The following is a 26,823-nucleotide window of genomic DNA, read 5'->3' as shown; positions in this document are numbered from 1 at the left end:
ACACACATATGAACACATATAAAATGTACATAAGCATCAGGTTATTTTTAAAGTATCTTGTTTATGGTGGTGACCCAGGAAGAAATATTTGAAAGTTAGAAAGGATCAAGTTGGTAGATTTTTTGCAAGGGGAATGAGTTCCTCACGACTCTGTTGAAAAGTTTTGCAAATGTTTGCATTTATTATAATTACATAAGAAAAGAACCCTTTGTTGGACACGCATGTATAATTATTTATGGATGATATGACACAATATCTACAATTTGCTTAAATATACTCCAGCAACAACAACAAAAAGAAGAAAAAAAGAAAAGAAAGGAAGGAAGGAAGGAAAGGAAGAGCAAAATATAAATCTTAAAATATGTAGAAGTGGTAGAGTGATTGCCTGGCATGCACAGGACCCTGTGTTCCATCCCCAACGCCAGAATAAATAAATAAAGTATGAAGAAGTGCTGATCATTTCCGAAGCTGGGTGATGGGAGCTGGCTCCACTGTCTACTTTTAACTATGCTTAGGCGATGTAGAAACTTAAGTAGTTTTTATGGGCCCTATGTCTATACTTCCTCAGTCTATTTTTCTGGATCATATCCTTTTCTAGGTGTATGAATTCCTTCAGTTGTTATTCAAGAACTATTTTTAGACCAAATCTGGTGGTTGAACACTGCCCTCAGTTTTAATCTACTAGTCACAATATGGACAAAATAAAGCCCGCCCCCGACGCGGCCAGCAGCCAGGGAGTCGGGATCCGCTCGGGGACCTGCAGCGCAGCGGGTCCCGGAGCCGGGGACCTCCTCTGCCTCTTCCGCGGCTCCAGCCTCGGCTGTCTCTAAGCCCTGGCGTCGCCGCCGGGCGCGGAGCCCTTGAAGACACGGGTTCGCGCTACAGCTCCCGCGGCATCGCGGTGGTCCCGGACGTCCCGGAAAGCCCCGGGCCAGCGCGGGCACGGCCGCCGCGGGCACACCGCTGCTGGAGCCAGAGTGGAAGGCGGCCTCGCAGCCCGATGCTGGAACCGAGCTGGAGAAGCGCAGCGCTCAGGCCCTGAGCAGCAGCTGGCTACAAGGCTTTGGCCAACCAAGTGTTCAGCAGGTTGCTGTTGTCATCTTCCTTGAATTTTTTTTTTTTTTCCCCACGAGCCCTGTTAACAACTCCAGTGTTGACTCTTCTGCATGAAACATTTCCTCAATACACATTCCTCACGAAAGGTCCACTCAAGGTGTAAAAGGCCTACTCTATTTTCCGAGTGCCCGGCTCATAGGCGCCCTCTCCAACAGGTGGGGGAGGAAGACTTTCCTCCTTGACACTGTATTCTCTACCGCCTTCCCTATCCCACTGATTAGGATTAGTCCATGGTGGTATTTTGCGATGATTTCCGTGTCTGGAGTCTTCTCAGTCACGTTCTCTGTGATATTTACCTTTGTAGCTGATGTCACTCAGGAGCACGAGCAAAGTACTGCTTATGGATGGGTCTCAGCCACTTTTGCAGCTAGTCTGGTCAGCAGCCTAGCCATTGGAGCTACTTATGGAGACAGCCTTGTTGTGCTGGTGGCCACAGTGATGGCTCTTCTGGACGACTCTTTCTTCTTGGTGTCTGCTTCAGAATCTTTGCCAGAGAAATTGAGACCAGTTTCCTGGGGAGCTCAGATTTCTTGGAAACAAGCAGACCCTTTTGCATCATGGAAGAAAGTTGGGAAAGATTCTACTGTCTCATTAATCTGCATCACCGTGTTTCCTTCATATCTTCCTGAAGCTAGACAGTATTCAAGATTTTTTTCTCTATCTCAGGCAGGTCATAAGCTTTGGATTGGTAGGAATTCTGTCTATTGTGGCTCAGATGGTCTTTCTTAGCATTTGGATGAGATCACTGGGGAATAAGAATACTGTTCTTGGGCTGGGGCTGTGGCTCAGTCATAGAATGCTTGCCCAGAATGTGTGAGGCACTGGATTCGATCCTCAACACCACATAAAAAAAAATGAATAAAGTTATTAAAAAAAAAATGCTGTCCTTCTTGGCTTGGGCTTCCAGTTGGCCTGGTATGGTTTTGAATCTCACGCCTGTCATCAGGCCACTTCATCAGTGGGCAGCAGGGACAGTGGCTGTCATGTTCAGCATCACATTCCGGGCAGTACATGCTGTTGTCTCTCAGCTGGAAAAGTCAGATCAGCAAGAAGTTTCCCAGGGGATCATAACTGCAATAAGAGACTATACAATGTCCTGGGGCCAGCACTGCCTAAATTCTACATTTTCCATGTAGAACTGACCGAATTGGGCCTAGAATTGAATTCTAACAATGATGTCCTAGAGGGAGCTATCATCCCAGGCCTACCATTTTTATTTGGAGCATGTATAGTTTTTATGTCTTTTCTGGTTGCCTTATTCATCCCTGAATATGGGAAAGCCAGTGGAGTTCAAAAATATGGCAACAGCATCAGCAGCAGCCTACCCAATACCCCAGAATGAGGCAGTGATGAGGACATTGAGCCACTGCTGCAAGATAATAGCCTCTGGCAGCTCTCCTCCTTCAAAGAACCTGGGAATCAGTGCACTGAACTGTAAACTCAGCAGAAAATTGGATTCTATAGACACCACTTCTGAGAATCATGGAGCGAGCTGTAACACATGGAGACTTCCTGGTGCTGGAAAGGTGATGCTAGTGGCATGCTCTGGGCCAAGTTTGATAAGTGACTCCTTCTGTTCCTCTGTTCTTTCTCTGCTCCCTCCTCCTATTTCTTTTAATAAATAAAGTTTTTAATAAAAAAGTTTTTACTTCTACATTAGGAGAAGGTAAGATCTGAAATTTTTCCCTGCAGATAATGTATAATTCTCAAGATTATTTGGAGTCTGCACTTTGAAACTCAAATAGAAAAAGTCATGTCTGATAGAAAGGATAGATTTCCGTTAACAACTGGAGTCATATTTCCATGCCTTTTTCAGTGGAAGGTGCATAATTATAGTAGAACAGCCATCTTGGGCAAGATTTCAAGTGATGAATTCCTTCTTTTTTTCTTCCTTCCTCTTTCTCTGAACTATTCCAGCTTAGCCCAGAGGAATTAATGAGTGGCCATTCTTAAGAGTCACCCAGTATCTGAGATCTTTTGCCTTTGTCCAAAGGTCTCCCTTTATTTTCTTTACATCCGATGCTTATCTAAAATGAACAATAATAACATGGATTAATGGCAACCTTAACCAGCTGAAGGAAATCTTTCTTACAAATTCAAATATGTTGAACTAGCAACTCAGATTCCTGGTCCTAGTGTCCTGATCAGATTCAGGGTGATTTTACTGAAGGAAAAATATATCAAGCCTAAGATGATTTTAAAGATGAAAAAAAAAAAAAAAATACATCAAGCCCAGCGCAGTGCTTCGTGCCTATAATCCTAGCTACTAAGAGGCTAAGGCAGGAGGAACCCTTGTTCGAAGCTGGCTTGGGTAACTTAGCAAGACTTACCCACACAATCTCTCACACACACGTACACACACACACACACACACACACACACACAAAACCATAGACACAAGCATTCTAGTGGCAACAAAGAAACTGGAGGGAGTTTCTAAGAAAGTTTTTAACAATTTGAACATTCCTAAAACAGGATGAGAGTAACTCAATATCAGTAGAATTTATGTCCAAGTTCAGACTCATAATACATTATTACTATTTGTTCCTTCTCATGTCTCCCATGTCCTACTTCTCAGTTGTTCTTGTCTATCACACTCATGCCTTAACTGCTGTGAAGTATGCATTTGTTTTCAATTTATCTTTATTTCATTCTGTTTATCTGATTTTTTAATCTCATGGGAAAATCACATCAAATTCCTTTCCAAAATATGAGGGCTTAATGAAGTTCAATTTCACTATAAGAGTCTTGCTAATTTTTTGCAATATTTTGTGGACAAAGAAAACTTTACAGATTTATATATGTTTTAAAAGCTGCACAGTATATGGACCATTACCTAGGGCCCACCTTTAACAAAGTACTCCTTTGGAATTTTTATGATATGAAATATATGTAGATATTTGTAAGGGTTCTAATTTTTTTATGGGGTACTATGTAAATCTTGTATTTATAAATGTAATGAAGGTATTGACAGAAAATAAAACTTTTATAAAGGATTGTGTACTGACTGAATACATTTAAAAGAAAATATACTTTGAAACTTGTTCTCAATGAACAGAGATAACATATCTTTTTACTATGCTGGTGGATTTTAGGTTTAAACTTCCTAATGCAGAAGGATACTTTATTTTTTGCTTTTTAAAAATTTTTACTTTATTTGTTCTAATTAGTTATACATATCAGTAGAATGCATTTGACATATTGTATACAAATGGAGCACAACTTCTCATTCCTCTGGGTATTCATGGTGCTCATACCAGTAGTGTAATCATACATGTACAAAGGGCAATAATGTCTGTCTCATTCTGCCATCCTTACAATCCCCATAACCCCACCCCTCTCCTCACTCCCCTCTGCGTAATCCAAAATTCCTTCATTCTTCCCTACCTGCCCCCCCACATACAGATCAGCATTTGGTCTTTGGTTTTTAGGGATTGGCTTATTTCACTTAGCATGATATTCTCTAGTTCCCCCCATTTACCTGCAAATGCATAATTTCTTCCTTCTTTAAGGCTACTAATACTCCATTGTGTATATGTACCACATTTTCTTTATCCATTCATCTGTTGAAGGGCATCTAGGTTGTTTCCATAGTTAAGCTAATGTGAATTGAGCTGCTATAAACATTGATGTGGCTGCATCACTGAGTATGCTGATTTTAAGTCCTTTGGGTATAAACCGAAGAGTGGGATAGCTGGGTCAAATGATGGTTCCATTCCAAATTGTCTGAGGAATCTCTATACTGCTTTCCGGAGTGGTTCCACCAATTTGCAATATAGGGTATTGATTTAACATTCCAGCAGCCATCTTAAATGTTAACCGCCATCTTATGAGTTTCACTTTCCTGTACTTCCTCCTACCTCAACTCCCCCCATCCCCATTAGTACCTACCCCATGGTACCATAACCCTAAGCGACCCTTTTGCTCTGGAAAGCCCCATGGAGCCATCGACTTAAGCCAATCCCTGGCTATTCCCCACTCACCTAGCTCTCTGATGCAAATATCCCTGAGCCTATCCCATAGCGCCACAACTACAAATCCAAACCTCTACTCCACAAAAGCTGAACACCAAATATCACAAGTGCCTCTCTCCACTCTATAGAGGGATGGCCTTCTTTGTCAGCTTTGACAAATAAACCTTTGTGTGGATCTCTGCCTGATCTTCGTCCTTCATTTCCTGCTCGCCTTCCTCTCACTTTCTCATTTCTCTTTCATGCTGTCCCACCAGCAATGTATCATTGTACATTTTTCCCCACATTCTCACCAACACTTATTATTTGTATTCTTGAAAATTGCTATTCTGACTAGAGTGAGATGAAATCTTAGTTTTGATTTGCATTTCTCTAATTGCTAGAGATGATGAACATGTTTTTAATGTTTGTTGATCAATTGTATTTCTTCTGTGAAGCGTCTGTACAGTTCCTTAGCTCATTTATTGATTGAGTTATTTGGAATTTTTTGTTTGTTTGGTGTTAAGTCTTTGAGTTCTTTAGATATCCTGGAGATTAGTGCTCTATCTGAGGGGCATGTGGTAAAAATTTTTCCTATTCTGTAGGCTCGCACTTCACATTATTGATTGTTTCCTTTGCTGAAAAGCAGCTTTTTAGTTTGGATCCATCCCACTTATTGATTCTTGATTATCCTTCTTGTGCTTTAGGAGTCTTGTTAAGGAAGTCAGGTCCTAAGCCTACATGATAAATATGTGGGCCTACTTTTTCCTCTATTAGGCGCAGAGTCTCTGATCTACTGAGTAAGTCTTTGATCCACTTCAAGCTGATTTTTGTGGAGAGTGAGAGATAGAGGTTTAATTTCATTTTGCTACATAGGATTTCCTGTTTTCCTAGCACCATTTGTTGAATAAGCTACCTTTTCTCCAGTGGATGATTTGAGCACCTTTGTCTAGTATGAGATAACCATATTTATATGGGTTTTTCTCTGTGTCTTCTATTTTGTACCACACAATGGATACTTTAAAAAAGAAAAAGAAAAAGAAAGCCACATAATGAAAGCTTCAATTCTGATTAAATCCTGTTCTTTAGAAAGTATTAATTAAAAGGCACTAATATAACTGGAAATATAAAGACCTTGTGACCAGCCACCTTTAGTTGATTAATTCAGAATATTTGTTAATTTTTTCCATAACACAGTCCTTGAGAAAACAACTTTGAATTGTCTTATTATAATCTTATTGTTACTAAATATGAAAATTATGTCTTCTGTTATATGGATAACATTTTAAAGATAACTTATAACATATCCATGATTCCCTAATTAATCTTATCTCCATTTCAAAATGAAACTCAAACAAAAAAATCTTAACTATACTGTATACTTAAAACATTGAATATATACATTATTTCATAGAGTGAAAATTTGAATTTAAATTTTTCTTATATTCTAATATAAATTCCAATGTTATTTTCAAGTTGAGGACTTGGGGGAAAAAAAAACAAAACCCTAAATGAACAGACACTATATTTCAAAGGAGACTGTTCAATTCTGAAAGTAGCTCCCATCACTATGATTCTCTTTTTGGTGCTCTATTTAGAACAAACAAACAAATAAACAGTGTTATCACCTTCTAACACTCTATTGGTTACTTATGTATTATGTATATGTTTATGTCTATCTCCCCCTGCTGGAAAGTATATTCTCCAAGGGCAAGAATCTTTACATGATTTTGTTTGACTAATTCCAAGTACCTAGGGCACTAAATCATTTTCCTTCCATCTGATGACTCTTTTATATTTCCCATAGGGTAGTTCTGTGGGTATTGATTCCCATCTACCTGCCCCCAGCTTTTGTACAGCAGAAAGTCTTCATTTGGTAAAAGATTTCTCTAATGTTCTTTCCTTCCTTTGCCATACCAAGCCATTGTCTTAGTTCACGTGGTCTTTGTTTTTTCTCATGGACCCACAATAGCTTCAAAATTGGTTTCTTATCATCAGTCTAGGACTCCTCCATTTCCTCCTGATCTACTCCACTCAGAAAGAAATGAATGCACACTGATCATAATATGACATTCTTTCCCTTATGTAAAATATTTAGAATAGATACTAACATAAAGTCAAAACTCCCCAACATACCAGTAAAGGGTTTAATGATTTGGTGCCATCCCCTCTTGATAATAGGACTTATCAAAATTTCCTATAAACCATTGCTGCAAGCAGTCTCCACATCCTGGAATACTCTCCTTGTAACTCTATGTTGGAAAAGCTTCTAGAAAGAGTGAGTTCATGTATTGCATCCTATTATGTCTTCTCTCCCCCCCTCCTCCCACCCCTTAACCCATTTATTATAAAGGATTTTTTTAAAAGGACACACACACACTGGGCAAAGTTAGGAGTACTGGAGTGCTGAAGCTTTTGTCCCCAGGGGGTTGGGGTGAACCACCTTCCTAGCATATGGATGTATTCTTGTTCACCAATCTGGAAGTTCCGTGAAACAAGTCCTGGGGCTTTAATAGATACTTTATTATGCAGGCATGATAGATTAAACCATTGGCCATTGGTGATCAACTCAACCTTCAGCCACTTTCCCACCTCCAGAAGTAGGGTTTGGGCTCTATTATGTATTCTCATTTCCACTTCCCTTGCCAAAAATTTTGTGTTGTCCCGTGGTCTTTGCCTGGAAAGCACCACGTTAAGCCAAGCATTAGTTTTTATCAAGACTTAAAAGTTTGTTCATTTGTCTGACAGTCCTCACGTGGCTACATAGGCCCCTGAAGCCAATGCTAACAAAGTATGAATACTTCCTCCCTGAAACGACCCTAATCCCTAGGCAGTTGATTGGGTCCCTTCCCATCTCCATTAACACTTTCCATATATTTCCTGTGCATTACTTGTTACTTTATATATCCACCTCCATAAAGCAGAAATCATCCTTTCTATTCGCATAGTCTCTGGACCTAGCATATAGTAGGTTCTCAGTAAGTACATATTGAAGGAACCAAAACTTCGAAAGCATGCCTCTCAAACTTGTGGGTGGCTCTATAATTAACGTTAAATACCAGGCTCTCAATTTTAAAGAATCTGGATTTTTTAAATTATGCAGAAATGCTGGAATACTGAACCAAAACTAACTAGATGAAATTTAACAGATAGTTCCAAATTTGGATACAAATTAGGTTTTAACTTGCAAAATGGGAGAAATTTGAATCTGTAATGTGATGTGCCTAAAAACAAAACAAAGACATTCATTACTTTGCATTACTAAAAAGCACAGGAGCTGGATCATGGGAGTTGAGTTCTGTTGTATACTATAAGCTTTTCAGATATATGTTCTGTGTTGTGATAAGATTAACAAAATAGATTCCAGAAGTTGGTAAATGAGCTCCTAAGTGATCTGAGAATCATCATCATGAAAGATAATACGAAATGCCTAGCTTGAAAAGGGGTTGAGGATGAGGTATTAATGGAAAATTCTAGTTCAACCAAGTTAACATTATTACTGCTTGTACAACACTTTACAATGAGGAAACTAAGACCCAGAGAAGGTAATGGAGTTGCCCAAAGTCAGTCAGTTAATGAGTTAGGATTTATTTATTTTTAGTTTTATTTTTCAGTACTGAGGAATGAATCCAAGATTGCTTAACTGCTAAGCCACATCCCCGGCCCTTTGTGAATTTTATGTAGAGACATGGTCTTGCTAAGTTGCTTAGGTCCTCACAAGTGGCTGAGGCTGGCTTTGAACTTCTTAAAAGAGGAAAATTTGGACAAAACACCTAGAAGGAAAATGACAAGAAAACACAAGGAGGCAGATGTCAATGTGAAGATGCAGACACAGGGAAAAAGGCCAGATAATGACAGAGGCAAAGATTGGACTGATGCATCTACAAATGGATGAGCACCAAGGACTGTTGGCAACCAGAAGCTAGAAAAGGCGGAAGCCCACTAGATGCAGTGGCACACACCTATAATCCCAGTAACTCACACCTGTAATCCCAGTAACTTGGGAGGCTGAGGCAGGAGGATTGCAAATTCAAAGCCAGCCTCAGCAAAAGCAAAGTGTTAATCAACTCAGTGAGACTCTGTCTCTAAATAAAATACAAAAGAGGGCTGAAAACATGGTTCACTGGTTGGGTGCCCCTGAGTTCAATCTCCAGTACTAAAAAAAAAAAAAAAAAAAAAAAAAAAGGCAGGATCCTTCTCCAAAGCCATCAGATGAAGTATGATCATGCTGACACCTTAATTTCTGACTTCTCACCTCCCAAAGTGTGACAGAATAAATTTCTGTTTTGCTTTAACCCACCCGTTTTTGTGGTATAGTATTTCCTAGGGAATTAATACAGTTGATGAGCAGTCATGGAAACTTCAGTATGGATAATAATAGCACTTTAAAATTTTCAGTAGTTTCAGAAATAATTCCAATAGATCCTCACAAATACTGTAAAGCAGCAGTATAGTTTATAGATAAGGTAATGATCAGAGGTATTAGGAACATGACAGAGTGACAGAATGACAGAGTTTAAACCCAAGTAAAGAGACCTATTAAATTCTCTGACCTTATTAAACAAACATTCCATCCCTTCCCACTTTTAAGTTTCCTTTCCCATCACAGCTCCATTTATTTTTTTATCTCCAGCAATTTGTTTCCAGGAAGATCACTTATCAGTCGTTTAGATGAACATGAATTTTGCTAATATCACATTATCTAAATTTCTGCATTGTACAGCCTTAACTCTTTATCCTTTGTAAGAAAGCTCAGGCATCCTCAGTAGACAAGAATGATAAACTGAGGGAAAACAGGTCAGACACAGGGCAGCAGCCTACTACACTAACTTTAGTCAACAGTCAGGAGAGTAGGATCATCTGAATCCAGTATGACCTCATCTTAACTTGGGCATTTTATGGGCAAACATCCTAATGCAAAGGTCACATTTTGGGGTTCTCCAGGGAAAAGAATTTTGGGAACACCTTTCAACACAGTACACTAGCTAAATGTTTTTCTCCACAGATCTACCCTTGAATCTCTCTCCTCATAGTTCACTCTCTCCTTTCACAATCTCCTTCACCACCACAGTCAGTCAGAGCCAATATTTGCAGGAAATTTTTTTCCCCCCTGCAGAAAGCTGTTAAACATGTCAACAGTCCACTGTCAATATAGATTTCCTATTACATTCTAGCACAAAGAGATTTGGCATCTTCCCTAAGTTTGCACAGCTCCTCATTTTAGGAGAAACAGGAGCCTTTGGTTCAGTTTCCCCCACCCCTCCCCCGACACACACCTAAACCACCTTCACTTCCATAGACTGATAGATGCTGCTTTAGCTGCTCTTTGGGACTAAAGTAAAAACTTTCAGCCAAATAACTACCAAATACAGCCTTGTCAATACATATCATTCTTTAAAGTATTTGTAAAAGCTTTACAATCAGAAAGTCTTAGGGCCCGTTCCTGGCTCTGCCGAGGGGGGGGGGTCCCAAAAAAATTTTTTTTAAAAATCATTAATCTCTCCGAGCTTCGGTTTCTACACATAACAGAACGCCTATTCTAGATATTTTATTGCAATGATTAAATGATAGGCTAAGATCAGAAGCTCAGGAACCCAAGCCGCAAGACTTCAAGATAAACGCTTTAGATCTCAGGCCACCTCTGCAACAGGATCTCTCACAGAGGCGCACGCGCCGCGTGAGGGCCCCGGGCCGGGAGGAACCGGAGGGCCGCTCCGCCCCGCCCCACTGGGGCGCCCGGAGCGCCTGATCGCCTCAGATCCCGTGCCCGCGCACCCAGATCCGCGACCGCCCGCGGTTCCTCCTCCCAAGTGCCGCAGTCAGGAGTACCTAGAGGATTTGGGCTTGACGCGGAGTGAGGCACAGCCTGAGACAGCCCCGGCTGGCGCGCCGAGGCCACGCGAGGTCCCCGCCACCGCCCGCGGTAGAGCCCCAGCCCCAGCCCCAGCCCCAGCTCCAGCCCCTGCCGGAGAGCCGAGGCCTGTGGGTCGCACAGTCCGCGCAGTCCTCTGGGTCTGCGTGACGACCATGCCTCTCTACGAGGGCCTAGGCAGCGGCGGCGAGAAAACGGCTGTCGTGATCGACCTAGGAGAGGCCTTCACTAAGTGAGTGGCCATGGCGCCCGCTGTGGCCCCCTGGGGGTTCAGTTGGCTTGAGTACCGGCCCAGCCCGGGTCCTCATTGTGGGCTTCCAGGGCAGTTTCCGGTCTCCCCGTGCTTTTTCTCGGCACCGCCCCCTCCCCCAAGTGATGGCTTTTGTTTACACCTTGGGGAATGCAAATCCTGATGAGCAAGTGGGGCTGGGAGGAAGGGAGACTCCGGGAGCTTTGAGAGGATTGTCCTCGCTGCCTCTGTGGTCATCACCTCAAACCCAAGGGACCTTTTGAGGTTCTGTGTAGGGGATGACAGCGATGACCTGGACCCCGCTTACCCTGAGTTCGTTTGATCAGGAAGGCTGCAACTAGTTGTAACGCTTGATAATGATTTCCACTCTAAAATTTTATTGAACAGATCTTCCGTTGGTGCTGGAAATTATTTAAGATAGTGATATTGCTCCCCAACTTAGGGAATTTAGTTAAGGACACTGTCCTTTGTTGGGTTCTGTATACTCTTAGATTAAAAAAAAAAAAGAATTTTGAAAACATTAGTATGTGCCTTTGGATGGCTGAGAAATCTTTGAAAGCCAGATGGCATTCACAAATGCACAATTCTTAAAACATTTGCATTCAGCTTCCAGGGATTGGGGGACCATCTTTGTGGTTTTTGCACCCTAGCTTAAGAGTCCTTGTAGTAGGCTCAAGAGAGAAAAGTGTCTTGCAGTTACAGTTATCTGACTGTATATGTACAGTATGGAAATACTTGAAGTCCTTATATGTCTTTGAGCACTACCTAACATGTAGTAAGTATTAAATAACTTTTTAAATTAAGTGGTTAAAAGATATACTGAAAAAATTGAACCTCAAGAGCTACAAAATTGAATTGAACATAATCCTTGGTTCATACATTCTGTGTTGTTCTGTAAAATATTTTCTTATTTATCTCAATAGGGCTGTGGCTGTGGCCCAGCAGTAGCACATTTGCCTGGCATGTGTGAGGCACTGGGTTCGATTCTCAACACCGCATATAAATAAATAAAAGGTCTATCAACAACTAAAAATATATATTTTCAAAAAACTTAACATAATAGATATCTTGAAATTACTGCTCAAAGGTTATTTTGACTGTACATTAAAGAAATAAGCAAAAAGCTATTACACAGGATAGTGTTGCACAATAACTAAATCACCATTAAGTGATGCATGCATAACGGTATCAATGAAGTCACATAATATAATGCAGATCTAGGATTGTAGAAATTTCTTGTCTCAAATTCAGCTATAATTAAAAATTGGGGAAAAAATAAATGCTGACCAAAAACGATACACTGGTTTTTTTCAGCATCAAAAACTTGAGATGATTTAATTTTTTTCCTTTAATGTACAAATTACTGATAGATGATACTAAATTCTTAGGGTTTGATGGGACCTGGGTAGTGTCCCTTTGACTACATCAAAGGTATTTTTATAGGCATAGTTTTGAAACAAATATACAAAAACTTAAATAAATATTGAAAAAATTATAAGTGCAGTGTTTTAATTTTTCTTATATTTTCAGGTGTGGATTTGCTGGAGAAACTGGTCCAAGATGTATAATTCCTAGTGTGATAAAAAGAGCTGGCATGCCTAAGGTATTTTTTTTTTTTTAACAAATAAGCAAAATAAATTCTGTAATATAAAATATTTTAAAATATGACTTCAGATAAGATTGATTAAAATAGTGCTGAATGTATGATATGATCTACCCAAGAGAAATGATATGATCTACCTTCCCAAGAGAAAGTGTTTTTTTGTGTTTTTTTTTTTTAAATCAACTTTGTGGTCTAATTTTGTATACCATAAATTTGTCACATATGATCATCATTACAACCTAATCTTACAATATTTTTATCACCCCAATAAGTTTCCTACTTATAGTTTCCTACTTATAGTTGATTCCTATGTCCACCTCCTGCTGATGTGCTGTTCCTATAGATTTGCCTTTTTGCACATTTTATGTAAGTGGAATCATATAATATCAAGAGAAAAGTCTTTAACCTTAGTATAATGATTTTTATGTCTTGTAGCATAATATAATCTACTGAACAATTTTATTCTTACCTTCTTCAAAGTCTTCATTTCCTTATCTATCTAAAATTCTAAAACCAGAAGAATTTTGAGAAACCAGTTTTTTTTATTATTTGTTTTTTTTTTGTTTTGTTTTGTTTTTTTGTTTTTGTTTTTTTTTTGGTTCTTTTTGGTACTAGGATCCAAACCAGGGGCACTTAACCACTGAGCAATATTCCCAGCTCTTTTTTATATTTTATTTAGAGACATGGTCTTGCTGAGCTGCTAAGTGCCTCTCTAATCTGCTGAGGCTGGCTTTAAACTCCAGATTTTCCTGCCTCAGCCTCCCAAATTCCTGGATTACAGGTGTGTGCAACCATGCCTAGCAACAAAAAGTTTTACTATATATTAAATAAGTCTTGCTGAAGCTAATTTGGCAAATTAGACATTGAATAGAGTAATTTTTGTCTACCATAAAATTCACTGGTTAGAAAACAAGATATAGATGGTTCTGCTGTTACAACACTATAATCCTGAAAAACCTGTGGTACTTTTTTTGGGGGGTACTGGGGATTGAGCCACATCCCCAGCCCTTTTTTTATATATATATTTTTTTATGTAGAGACTGTTCTCACTAAGTTGCTTAGGGCCTTGCTAAGTTGCTGAGGCTAACATAGGATCCTCCTGCCTCAGCCTCCTGAGCCGAGACCTTGCCCTGGGACCTTGCCCTGCTGTTGTAGAGTTTCAAAAAACAAAACAAGTTTATGGAGAACATAAAGTTGGAGTAGACTAAACAAAACCTGTGTAACTTTATGAACAATGAACTAGCAAAGACAATAGTTAATAATTCATGAAAGGGCTGGGGATGTGGCTCAAGCCGTAGCGCGCCCGTCTGGCATGTGCTCGGCCCGGGTTCGATCCTCAGCACCACATACAAACAAAGATGTTGTGTCTGCCGAAAACTAAGAAATAAAATAATAAAATTCTCTCTCTCCTCACTCTCTCTTTAAAAAAAAAAATAATAATAATAATTCATGAAAATTCGAATAGCTTTGACTGGTGCTGGAGGCTATCTGAAGAGATATTAAAGACAAAATAAAACCGTGAATTGAAATATTGGCCATTGGGTCCTGAGATAATGCAGGTGGAAGCAAGCTCTTAACCAATGTGGCTGTTGTTAAATTGGGACCATGAGATACAGCCCAGTAACTTTAAGGATACATTCTGTGGAAGGATCCTTAGTATATGGGATCACTTAAAACTTTTCTTGAATAGATGTAAAATGATCAGTACCTGTGTGACCACTGAGTTGAATGACTTTTTCTTAATGAAGGTTATAATTCTGCTATCATAATTTTAGCTTTTCCCTTATATGAACTAAGAAGACCTTGATAGTATAGATATTATCCCCTTACCTAGTAATCACGTAGGAGCATATTCAGTTTTATAAAAACAGATGTTGTAGAATATATCAATTTATATTGGTCCTGGAATGTATCATAAATCTTTTTACTTGATTATGGAATCATTTTCTTGATTTCAAAGTTTCTGCAAATTCTTTGACAAGCCAGAATTATAGTAGCTGTTTGTGGTGTGATGTTCAAAATGTGATTGAAGTTCCCATCTATTAATTTTTCATGTCATTGTGTGTTATAATAATTGGCATTACTATATTACTAGGTAGATTCCTGATGGAACTTAGAACCTTTGTATCTTCACTGACATTTTTCTTAGTGCTTTGATCTTTTATTATTTTGAAAAGATAAATATATATAAAGATTATCTATTTTGGGTTATACTTGGTTTAGAACATTTTTTAAATGTTCTAAAATCAAGAAGTGAAAAAAATTTTTGAAAAATTAAAAAAAAAAAAAAAGAAGAAGTGAGAGTTGGGGTTGTAGCTCAGTGGTAGATCACTTGCCTAGCAAGCATGAGGCACTGGGTTGGATCCCCAGCACCACATAAAAAATAAATAAATAAAAATAAAGATATTGTGTTCATCTACAACTTAAAAAAAAAAAAAAATCAAGAAGTGAGCCATGCTGAAGACCTTTCCTTTAAAAAGAGTAGGTGAAAAACGGGTCTGTCAATGATACATTGGAGTACTTAGAGCTTTCTGAGGATCATGAGTGAAGCCTTGTTGTGTTACACTCATGATTTGATAGTGCTTACATATTTAGCATTAATGTTCTTGTTTTTAAGATTTTTATGGGGGCAGTACTGGGGAGTGAATCCTAGGGCACTCTACTATTGAACTATATCCCAGCCCTTTTTATATTTTATTTATTTATTTATTTTTAAAATTTTTATTAGTTATTGATGGACCTTTATTCATTTATTTATTTATATATGGTGCTGATAATTGAACCCATTGCCTTACACATGTTAGGCAAGTGATCTACCACTGGGCCACAACACCAGCCCCTTTCTTTTATATTTTATTTATTTTTTTTATTTTTATTTTTTATTTTTTTTTATTGGTTGTTCAAAACATTACAAAGCTCATGATATATCATCTTTCATACATTTGACTCAATTGGGTTATGAACTCCCTTTTATATTTTATTTTGAGACAGGATCTTGCTAAGTTGCCTCGATTTTGATGCTCCTGCCTCAGCCTCTCTAATCACTGATATTATAGGCATGCACTATTGTGCCCAGCTTTTACCATGTTTATAATTAAACTACTATTTTTCTTGTCCCTTGGAGTTTATAGTCTAGCAGGAAGGTAGACATTTTACAGGTGTGGTAATGTAAAAGGGATGATTTCAGTGCTTTGGAAGTGACTAGGGAACTGAACCAAATATGGATTATTTGAGGATTCCTTTAATGCTTTTTAATCAATATTGATTTTTATAATCAGTCATGCTAACATGGTAAGTCACATAGGCAAAAAAAATGTGTATGAGCATAGCTCGTAACTTACAGATATATACTTTTATTACTACAAACAAAAAATTTCTTTTTTTTTTTCGGATATTGCCAGTTCTTATGGATTCCTAATTTAAGAAATTAATCTATTTTTAAAAATTTTTAATCTATTCCCAATACACATTGCTTTTTATTTATTCTGAGAAAATATATCAGTAAAATAAATGAGCACATTTTAATTTGAGATTATTAATATAAGTCATTTTAATTTTTTATAGCCTATCAAAGTTGTTCAGTATAATATAAATACAGAAGAATTATATTCCTACCTAAAGGAATTCATCCACATATTGTATTTCAGGTAAGGTGGAATTCTGTTTGTTTGGGTTTGTTTGTTTCTTAGCTTTTGCAATTAGATGTTTTCTTAATGCCAGTCATAAGGATATTTGGTTGTATTACATCTGATGCAAAAAAGTTTTTTGGCTTTCGTTGTCATTTTTATTTGCTTATTTTCAACCTTTTCAAAAATATATTAGAAAAATAAATATATATATACATACATATATATATATATATATATGTATATATTTTAAGTATAATGGAGGGCTGTGAATATAGCTCAATGGTAAAGTATCTGCCTGTCCTGCACAAGGCTCTGGGTTTGATCCCCAGCACCCCCCCTTCACAAACACATACACCAAAATAAATAAATAGGTAGATGTGTGTGTCTGTTAGAAGATTAGAAAACAAAACAAGCATAACAGTGAAAATAAATCAAGTGCCCATTAATAAAGGAGATGACATGTAAATTATTATACGTCCTTACAGAAAGACATGTAGCCAATAAAAAGGAGTTCTGGGGGCTTGAGGATATACCTCAGTGGTAGAGTACTTGCCTACCAGGCACAAGGCCCTGGATCTTTAATCTATGTCTAGTGATACAGAAATGTGGCTTAGGTATATTGATAAGTGCAAAGGGCAAATTGAAGAACATCTATGGAATGAATATTTCTGTTCAGATACGTGTACACATCCACAAGAGTGAAAAAATATATAGACTACTCTTAGGGGTAGTTTCTGGGCAATAGAAGTATAAGGTTTTTGAACTTTACAAGTTAATCTCTGTAACATTTTGAAGTTTTGTGAACATCTATTACTTTTATAACCCCAGAAAAGAAAATATCTTTTTAATGACTAAAGCTAGTAGTCACAATGGGCTGTGGTTTTAGTTTCTGAGATAAATGAGTTTCTGAGATTCTGGCATGGTGCATGGCACATAGTAGGAGCTCAAAAACATAACCTTTCTGGGGTGATAAAATGGAGATATCTTTTTGTCATAAAGCTAGGGTAGAGCAGTTTCTCTATTTTTAAATTGTATTAATTAACAAAATAAGTACCAACTTTTTATTTACTTTTAAAAACAAAACTATCTCTTTTCAGGCATTTGTTGGTGAATCCCAGAGATCGTCGAGTTGTAATTATTGAGTCGGTATTATGTCCTTCTCACTTCAGAGAGACCCTCACTCGTGTTCTTTTCAAGTATTTTGAGGTAACTATTTTTAAATCAAATGATTGAGCTGCTTTTAAACTGGAGAAGAAAGCTGATATGTAGCTATGTGGTATAGCACTTGCTTATCATGTGCAAGTCCCTGGGTTCAGTCCCTAGTACCACACATACACATTCACAAAGTAGACAAGTAATAAAAGTCATATATATTAATATTAGGGAATCTCCCCACCCTTATCCCTGCCTTTTTTGTTTTTTTTGATAAGCACTCAAAACTTAAACTAAAGAGTCAGCATTTTATTTCTTTCATTGTGTGTATTACACAATATATTTGGGGAATCAGATGACAGAAGCCTCTTCACATTAGCTATTTCTTTCTTTTTATGGTTATTTCATGCTTTTTTTTTTAATATTTTTTTTTTTTTTAAGTTATCGGCGGACACAACATCTTTGTATGTGGTGCTGAGGATCAAACCCGGGCTGCACGCATGCCAGGCGAGCGCGCTACCGCTTGAGCCACATCCCCAGCCCCGTTATTTCATGCTTAACTAACATTTTGTCTAACCTTTAGATAGTAGATTTCTTATTAGTGTTTCTGGAATTTATTTTAATGTAGTTTGGGAGGATTTTTTTTTTTTTTTTTTTTTCAGAGTTAAAAGGTATATTGTGGAGTTTATGTTTCCTTTTTTTTGGGTCTTTCTAGTTTTTGTTATGCTGATTGCTCTGAATTCTTCAATTTTTTTTTAAATTTTATTTTAAGTTTTAAATTCCTTTTAAGTGGAATATTAAAGTACTGTGTCTAATTTTAGATTAAGCGGACAGTCCCAGGAATGATATCTCTCTTGATGTTAGTAATATTACTTGAAGTTTTTATTTTATAGGAGTCAAGATTATTTTAAGACTGAGAATATATTATAAGATTATTACATTTTAAAGTATGCCAGAATCTTTACTACTTAATTTATTTAAAATCTCTTCCTTGAAATTTAGGGTTCTTTTCAGCAAGGGAAAGTGGATGATTATATAAAATGTTACAGTATATAAGAAATTAATGTGTTGTTTCATGCATTTTACTGAACTTGGAATATATCTAATTCTAAAAATCAGTATCTGTGTGGTAAGGGCAGTTAATATTTCCTAAGTTATGTTTTGGTAAGATAGGTACAGAGAACAGATTGCATAGCCTCCTCTTCTTATTGATATCATAGAGTTGGGAATTTCACATGCTGTCAGAATAACACAAAACAAAACAATAAGAGTTCATATCAGCTCCTATGTGAATAAAGAAGGTTCTCTGTATCTATGCTTTTAAGAGATTTAGTTGTGTTTGATAACTATCCTTATGTATATGACTAGAATACTTGCTCTATCTACTTAGCTAAGGGAAATATAGCTATTATTTTGGCTATTTGATTATGATGGACCAAATATCTAGTGTTTGGGGTGTCACTAGATTGTCAACTTCTCAATGGAGAAAATGTCACACAATTAAGATTTTTGTAGTTTTGTTCTTCAATTTAATTTTAACTGCTAGATTATAGGGTTTTAAAAATGTAATTCATATTACAAACTTCACAAATAAATTAAAAATTCTTTTCTGTGTTTTCCTCTGGTTGGTAAAGGCATTTGTTTCCTTTTTTTTTTTTTTTCTTTATTTGTTTATTGGTACTAGGGATTGAACCCAGGAGTGCTTAACCACTGAGCTGCATCCCAGCCCTTTTTACTTTTTATTTAGGGACAGGGTCTGACTTAGTTGCTTAGGGCCTTGCTAAGTTGCTGAGGCTGGCTTTGAATTTGCAATCCTCTTGCCTCATCAGCCTCATCACTTTATTTTTTTAAAATCGTCTTTGAACTTATGTTTCCAGATCTCTTTTATCCCATTCTGTTTTCCCACTTCTAAGGAAATAGAACAAGTATTAATAAAAATATTTCAGAATTATCATTTTGAAATGAAACAACTTCAGTGGTTTTTATTTATGACAGTATTAAATTCATTCAAATCAAGAAACTAGTTTTTAGCTAAATGTTATAAAATGGTTGGATAATAATAAAAATAATAAAATAAAATAATAAATAATAAAAATAAATACTATGTTCCTGTGATGTTTTTTCAAATGTATTTTAATATCTTAAAAAACTGCCACTCATTCTAGTTTTGTTGTTTTCTAGGTTCCATCTGTCTTGCTTGCTCCAAGTCATCTAATGGCACTTCTGACACTTGGAATTAACTCTGCCATGGTCCTAGATTGTGGATACAGAGAAAGCCTGGTGTTACCTGTATCTTTTTTGTCAACCAGCCAATTATGTAATTTTTACTATGCTTTAACTGAAATAAGTGGTTTATTACAAATGATTTTTTTTTTTTTTTTTGGTACTGGGATTGAGCCCAGGGTTGCTTAACCACTGAGCCACATCCCTAGCCCTTTTTTATAATTTATTTAGAAACAGGGTTTTGCTGAGTTGTTTAGGGCCTCGCTAAGTTGCTTAGGCTGGCTTTGAACTTGTGATCCTCCTGCCTTAGCCTCCCAAGTGATTGGGATTACAGACATGCTCCACTGTGCCTGGCTACAAATGATTTTTTTATTGTATTGAACTATTTTGGGTTATTATGTACAAGTATTATTACCATGTGGTAAAAGTTTGCAGGATTTTAAGATTTAAATTTACTTTTTTGTAGAAAGTTTAATTATAGTTGGGTTCTAGTATATAGTCCAAGAGTAGACTTGATGAATATTCTATTCAGTTTTCAAAAGAAACAGCTATTTTTTTTTATTATTTATTTTTTAGTTTTAGGTGGACACAATATCCTTTTTTTTTCTTTTTTTTTGAAGTGTTCTTCTTTTTTTTTTTTTTTTTTTTATTGGTTATTCAAAACATTACAAAGATTGCAGAATCACATCGATTACACATCCACATTTTTACATAATAGCATAATAGTAACTGTTGTATTCTGCTACCTTTCCTATCCTCTACTATCCCCCCTCCCCTCCCCTCCCATCTTCTCTCTCTACCCCATCTACTGTAATTCATTTCTCTCCTTATTTTTTTCCCATTCCCCTCACAAACTCTTATATGTAATTTTGTATAACAATGAGGGTCTCCTTCCATTTCCAAGCAGTTTCCCTTTTCTCTCCCTTTCCCTCCCACTTCATGACTCTGCTTAATGTTAATCTTTTCCTCCTGCTCTTCCTCCCTGCTCTGTTCTTGGTTGCTCTCATTATATCAAAGAAGACATTTGGCATTTGTTTTTTAGGGATTGGCTAGCTTCACTTAGCATAATCTGCTCTAGTGCCATCCATTTCCCTGCAAATTCCATGATTTTGTCATTTCTTAGTGCTGCGTAGTACTCCATTGTGTATAAATGCCACATTTTTTTTATCCATTCATCTATTGAGGGGCATCGGGGTTGGTTCCACAGTCTAGCTATTGTGAATTGTGCTGCTATGAACATCGATGTGGCAGTATCCCTGTAGTACGCTCTTTTGAGGTCTTCAGGGAATAGTCCGAGAAGGGCAATAGCTGGGTCAAATGGTGGTTCCATTCCCAGCTTTCCCAGGAATCTCCATACTGCTTTCCATATTGGCCTCACCATTTTGCAGTCCCACCAGCAATGTATAAGAGTACCCTTTTCCCCACATCCTCGCCAGCACTTGTTATTGTTCGACTTCATAATGGCTGCCAATCTTACTGGAGTGAGATGGTATCTTAGGGTGGTTTTGATTTGCATTTCTCTGACTGCTAGAGATGGTGAGCATTTTTTCATGTACTTGTTGATTGATTGTATGTCCTCCTCTGAGAAGTGTCTGTTCAGGTCTTTGGCCCATTTGTTGATTGGGTTATTTGTTTTCTTATTGTTTAATTTTTTGAGTTCTTTGTATACTCTGGATATTAGGGCTCTATCTGAAGTGTGAGGAGTAAAAATTTGTTCCCATGATGTAGGCTCCCTATTTACCTCTCTTATTGTTTCTCTTGCTGAGAAAAAACTTTTTAGTTTAAGTAAGTCCCATTTGTTGATTCTTGTTTTTAACTCTTGTGCTATGGGTGTCCTATTAAGGAATTTGGAGCCCGACCCCACAATATGTAGATCGGAGCCAACCTTTTCATCTATCAGACGCATAGTCTCTGATTTGATATCAAGGTCCTTGATCCATTTTGAGTTAACTTTTGTGCATGGCGAGAGGAGGGGATTCAGTTTCATTTTATTGCATATGGATTTCCAGTTTTCCCAGCACCATTTGTTGAAGATGCTATCCTTCCTCCATTGCATGCTTTTAGCCCCTTTATCGAATATAAGATAGTTGTAATTTTGTGGATTGGTTTCTGTGTCCTCTATTCTATACCATTGGTCCACCCACCTGTTTTGGTACCAGTACCATGCTGTTTTTGTTACTATTGCTTTGTAGTACAGTTTGAAATCTGGTATCGCTACACCTCCTGATTCACACTTCCTGCTTAGAATTGCTTTTGCTATTCTGGGTCTTTTATTTTTCCATATGAATTTCATGATTGCTTTATCTATTTCTACAAGAAATGCCGTTGGGATTTTGATTGGCATTGCATTGAACCTATAGAGAACTTTTGGTAATATTGCCATTTTGATGATGTTAGTTCTGCCTATCCATGAACAGGGTATATTTTTCCATCTTCTGAGATCTTCTTCTATTTCTCTCTTTAGGGTTCTGTAGTTTTCATTGTATAAATCTTTCACCTCTTTTGTTAGGTTGATTCCCAAGTATTTTATTTTTTTTGAGGATATTGTGAATGGGGTAGATGTCCTCATTTCCAGTTCAGAAGATTTGTCGCTGATATACAGGAATGCCTTTGATTTATGCGTGTTGATTTTATATCCAGCCACTTTGCTGAATTCATTTATTAGCTCTAGTAGTTTCTTTGTAGACCCTTTTGTGTCTTCTAGGTATAGGATCATATCATCCGCAAATAGTGATAATTTAAGTTCTTCTTTTCCTATTTTTATGCCTTTAATTTCTTTCGTCTGTCTAATTGCTCTGGCCAGTGTTTCGAGAACTATATTGAATAGAAGTGGTGAGAGAGGGCATCCCTGTCTTGTTCCAGATTTTAGAGGGAACACAATATCCTTAATCCATTCCCACGCAGTGCTGAGAATCAAACCCAGTGCCCCATGCATGCCAGGCAAGCGAGCTACCACCTAAGCCACATCCCTAGCCCCAGAAACAGCTATTTATAATGTGTTGAAGAAGTTGACTAGGATAGTTAAATTCTAAGGGAAAAAGTCATACAAATAGTCATTAGAGAAACTGAAATGAGAAAGTATAATAAAAAAAGGTATGGCAGCATGAATTCAACCTTCAAATCAGCTGAAAGGTTCGCTTTTAGAAAAATGAATACATTTTTTTCCACAATAAGTGCAAATCTCAGCTATGCTTTTTTTTTTTTTTTAATTTGTTCTTTAGTTGTAGATGGACACAATACCTTTATTTTGTTTATTTATTTTTATGTGGTGCTGAGGGTCAAACCCAGTGCTCACATGTGCAAGGGAAGTGCTCCACCATGGAGCCACACTCCAGCCCCCTCAGCTATGCTGCTTATTCTAGGTGTGATATTGGTCAAGTTGTATAAATTCTTCTGGCCTCTGTTTCCACATCTGTAAAATAGCAATGATAATATTTCTATCTCATGAAAGAATTACATGGGTTGAATGAGTTAATGTATGTGAAGTATTAAGCACAGGACCTGGCACATAATAGCTTGCTCAATTAAGTGTTAGAGTTCATTCACTAAGGAAGGACTTACTAATAATTCAAGTTGTCCCCAGATGGAATTATTATATAAACTGCTGCATTCTTTTTTTTTTTTTTTTTTTTCCTGGTACTGAGAATTGACCTCAGGGGCACTCAACCACTGAGTCACATCCCCAGCCCTATTTTGTATTTTATTTAGAGACAGGGTCTCACTGAGTTGCCTTGCACCTCACCTTTGTTGAGGCTGGCTTTGAACTCAAAATCCTCCTGTCTCAGCCTCCCAAGAAGCTGGGATTACAGGCATGAGCCACTGTGCCCAACTGCATTTTTTTTTTTTTATTATGAACATTTAAGCAGAGTTATCCATAAGTATTGTTAGAATATCAAGGGGACATTGCTTCATTGAAAAAAAGGTAGCTGAAGTACATGCATGTAAGACTCTTGCAGTTTTAAGGTATCCATGTATATTTATTGGAAGAAATATTTGTAGGGAGGAAATAAAGAATTTTGTACTCCAAGGAACTAAATTAGTAGCTTTTTAAATATAAAGTACTTTGTTTTAATTATCAAAACAACTCTACAACATGAGTATTATCTTCACATAAATGAATAAATTAAAAGTTGAGAAAGGTAGTTGTGACTCAGAGTCATATGTTTGTGTCTAAAACCAGTACTTTTACCAGTATACTTTTTCTCCTTTTTATAGAATATCAGTCAAGCTCTCTCCTATAGAAATATAATATGGACCAAATATGTAATTTAAAGTTTTCTAAGAACCATTATTAAAAAAAAAAAAAACACAAGCAAAAGAAATAAAATTAATAGTATATTTTATCTAAACACTATATTAAGAAATTATTCCAGGGCTTGGGTTGTAGCTCAGTGGTAGTGCACTTGTCTGGCATGTGTGAGGCACTGGGTTCAATCCTCAGCACCACATAAAAACAAATAAATAAAGGTATTATGTCCATCTACAATTATTAAAAAAATATTTTAAAAAAAGAAACTATTCCAATATATACAGTAAAAAATATTTAATGATATATTTTATTTTTTTATTAAAAAGTCTTCGAGCCAGGCATGGTAGTGCACACCTATAATCCCACCATCTTGGAAGGCTGAGGCAGGAGGATCACAAGTTTGAGGCCAGCCTCAGTAACTTTAACAATGCCTTAAGCAACCTTATTAAAATCTGAAGGATCCTCCTGCCTCATTCTAAGTTGCTAGGGTTTTACAGGTATATGCCACTGTGCCCAGCTTATTTTTTAAATGTTTTCTTTGGTGAAGAATATGAAAAAGGATATTTCTGTAACTTCTAAAAATAAAAAATAAGAGCCTGTCACCTAAGTAGATTTAGAACAGTACTCTAGAAGTTGAGAAAAATATCAAGAAAACCACATTATATCTTCTAAAATAGTAATGTCCTTGACTACCATATAGATATATGAAGGAATCCCAGTACTAAATTGTTGGGGAGCACTACCCCTTGGAGGAAAAGCTCTTCACAGGTAAGTCTCTTGGAATTTAACAGGTTCTCTTCACATTTGCTTGTTACAAAAGCAGATACTAATCTGTTTATTGATGAGTGTCAATAGAGGGCTTATTAATTTCATTCATTCCATTCTCTCTCTTTTTTTTTTAAGGAGAGTGGGAGCCAGAATTTGCCTTAGTTTATTTATTTCTTCTTTTTTTAGAGAGAGAATGAGAGAGAGAGAGAATTTTTAACATTTATTTTTTAGTTTTCAGCGGACACAACATCTTTGTTTGTATGTGGTGTTGAGGATCGAACCCAGGCTGCACGCATGCCAGGCGAGCGCGCTACCGCTTGAGCCATATCCCCAGCCCCCATTCCATTCTCTCTTAACTTTGAATGTATTCATCTTTTAAGGATAAAAGCATCATATTTTATTATTTAAAGCATCATAATCTGTTATATAGTAAAGTGTTGAGTGAGAAAAGGATATTAGTTGCAATATTTTAATTTCTGTGACTTTTTCTTTCAGGGAATTGGAAACTCAACTGTTGGAACAATGTACTGTTGACACGGGTGCTGCTAAAGAACAGAGTCTTCCCTCTGTGATGGGTAATTTCACTTTGAGCTGTTTAAGACTAATTTATATTCTTTTCATTTCTTTAACTTATATTTTAGAATTTGCCCCTTGGCATAGTTACTCTGATTTCCTTCAACACTCTGATGATCTTTCCCCAATTATAAGGTCTTCATTGAATTCCTTTTTTTTTTTTTTTTCTGGGTACTGAGGATTTAACTCAGGGGCACCGAACCCCTGCGCCCCATCCTCAGCCCAATTTTGTATTTTATTTAGAGACAGGGTCTCACTGAATTGCTTAGCACCTTGCCATTGCTGAGGCTGGCTGTGAACTCTGGATCCTCTTGAGTTGCTGTGATTACAGGTGTGTGCCACTGCACCTGGCTCTTCATTAAATTCTTAATGACCAAATCCATTTCTGTTAGTCATTGTTTCTTCAGCTTTTAACATCGTGGATCATCGTATACTCTTGAAAATCTCCTTTTCCTCAGCTTTCAGGTTTTTCTTTTGTGGTGTCTATTATTTCTGAATGTTCCTTCTTGGTACCCTCTGCTTTTGCTTTCTCCACTGACTTCTCTAAGGGTCAGTTTTTTGTTCCTACTTTCTTCTGCTTTTACTTATTTATTTATTTATATGATACCAGGGATTGAACCAAGGATGCTTACCCACTGAGCTACATCCCCAGCCCTTTTATTATTTTTTTATTTTGAAACCTGGTCTTGCTAAGTAGTGTAGAGCCTCACTAAATTGCTGAGGCTGGCTTTAAACTTGAAATCCAATTGTCTCAGACTCCCTGTGCAAGTGGGATTATAGGCATGCACCACCACACCCAGCTGCTTCTACTTACTTTTTAGTACCAGGGATTGAACTCAAGGGCATTTGACCACTGAGCTACATCCTCAGTCCTATTTTGTATTTTATTTACAGATAGGGTCTCACTCACTTGCTTAACACCTCGCTTTTGCTGAGACTGGCTTTGAACTCTTGATCCTTTTGCCTTAGCCGTTGGAATTACCGGTTTGCACTACCATGCCTCACTTTCTACTTACTTAAAAGGTGATCTCATCTAATTCCATTACTTCAGTATACCTGTATGGTATTGAGTCTCAGATATGTCACTGAGCCTGATCCTTCTTCTGAACTTGATATTCATATTTCCAGCTGACTATCAGACATAAACTATGTATGTCACCTGGTACCCCAAACCTAAGACTTCCTGTGTATTTCAGTTAGTGATTCTTAGATGAGAATAACAACATCTTTCTTATCTCCCATTTTAGAAAACTGGGAGTTAGTAAATCTTTTCAGTTCTTCCAAAGAAATCTCTTTCAAAATTCATCTTTTCCCTCCATTTTCCACACCACTTAACATATGAAAACAAAGGTATTATTTTAATCCAATTCCTTTTATTATAGCAGCCTATTCTCTGAACTGATTGTCTGTTTCACACTGTTGTCAAGAGTAACTTTCC

At 37.2% G+C, this 26,823-nt stretch overlaps 1 protein-coding gene and 1 pseudogene across 2 annotated transcripts in view; both read left to right on the top strand.

Annotated features, from left to right (window-relative positions):
* Window positions 1-692: 692 nt before the first annotated feature.
* LOC143394659 (hippocampus abundant transcript-like protein 1 pseudogene) lies at window positions 693-2,554 on the top strand (annotated as a pseudogene).
* An 8,249-nt stretch (window positions 2,555-10,803) lies between these two features.
* The window catches only part of Actr10 (actin related protein 10), a 29,738-nt gene continuing 13,718 nt past the window's right edge, over window positions 10,804-26,823 (top strand). The window contains exons 1-7 of one of the 2 annotated variants that reach the window (XM_076850441.2): window positions 10,804-10,989; window positions 12,719-12,791; window positions 16,356-16,438; window positions 17,518-17,626; window positions 19,754-19,861; window positions 24,745-24,812; window positions 25,308-25,387. In XM_076850441.2, the coding sequence (XP_076706556.1) occupies window positions 12,783-12,791; window positions 16,356-16,438; window positions 17,518-17,626; window positions 19,754-19,861; window positions 24,745-24,812; window positions 25,308-25,387 (457 nt within the window). In that variant the 5' untranslated portion in view covers window positions 10,804-10,989; window positions 12,719-12,782. Of the gene's footprint in view, window positions 11,171-12,718; window positions 12,792-16,355; window positions 16,439-17,517; window positions 17,627-19,753; window positions 19,862-24,744; window positions 24,813-25,307; window positions 25,388-26,823 lie in introns of both variants that reach the window. The other variant, XM_076850440.2, reaches the window with a different exon arrangement.

Source organism: Callospermophilus lateralis, chromosome 3 (assembly GCF_048772815.1).
Source record: "Callospermophilus lateralis isolate mCalLat2 chromosome 3, mCalLat2.hap1, whole genome shotgun sequence".
In the NCBI taxonomy this organism is placed as follows: domain Eukaryota; kingdom Metazoa; phylum Chordata; class Mammalia; order Rodentia; family Sciuridae; genus Callospermophilus; species Callospermophilus lateralis.
Note: the sequence above shows the minus strand (reverse complement) of the source record. Positions and strands in the feature narration are given on the sequence as shown.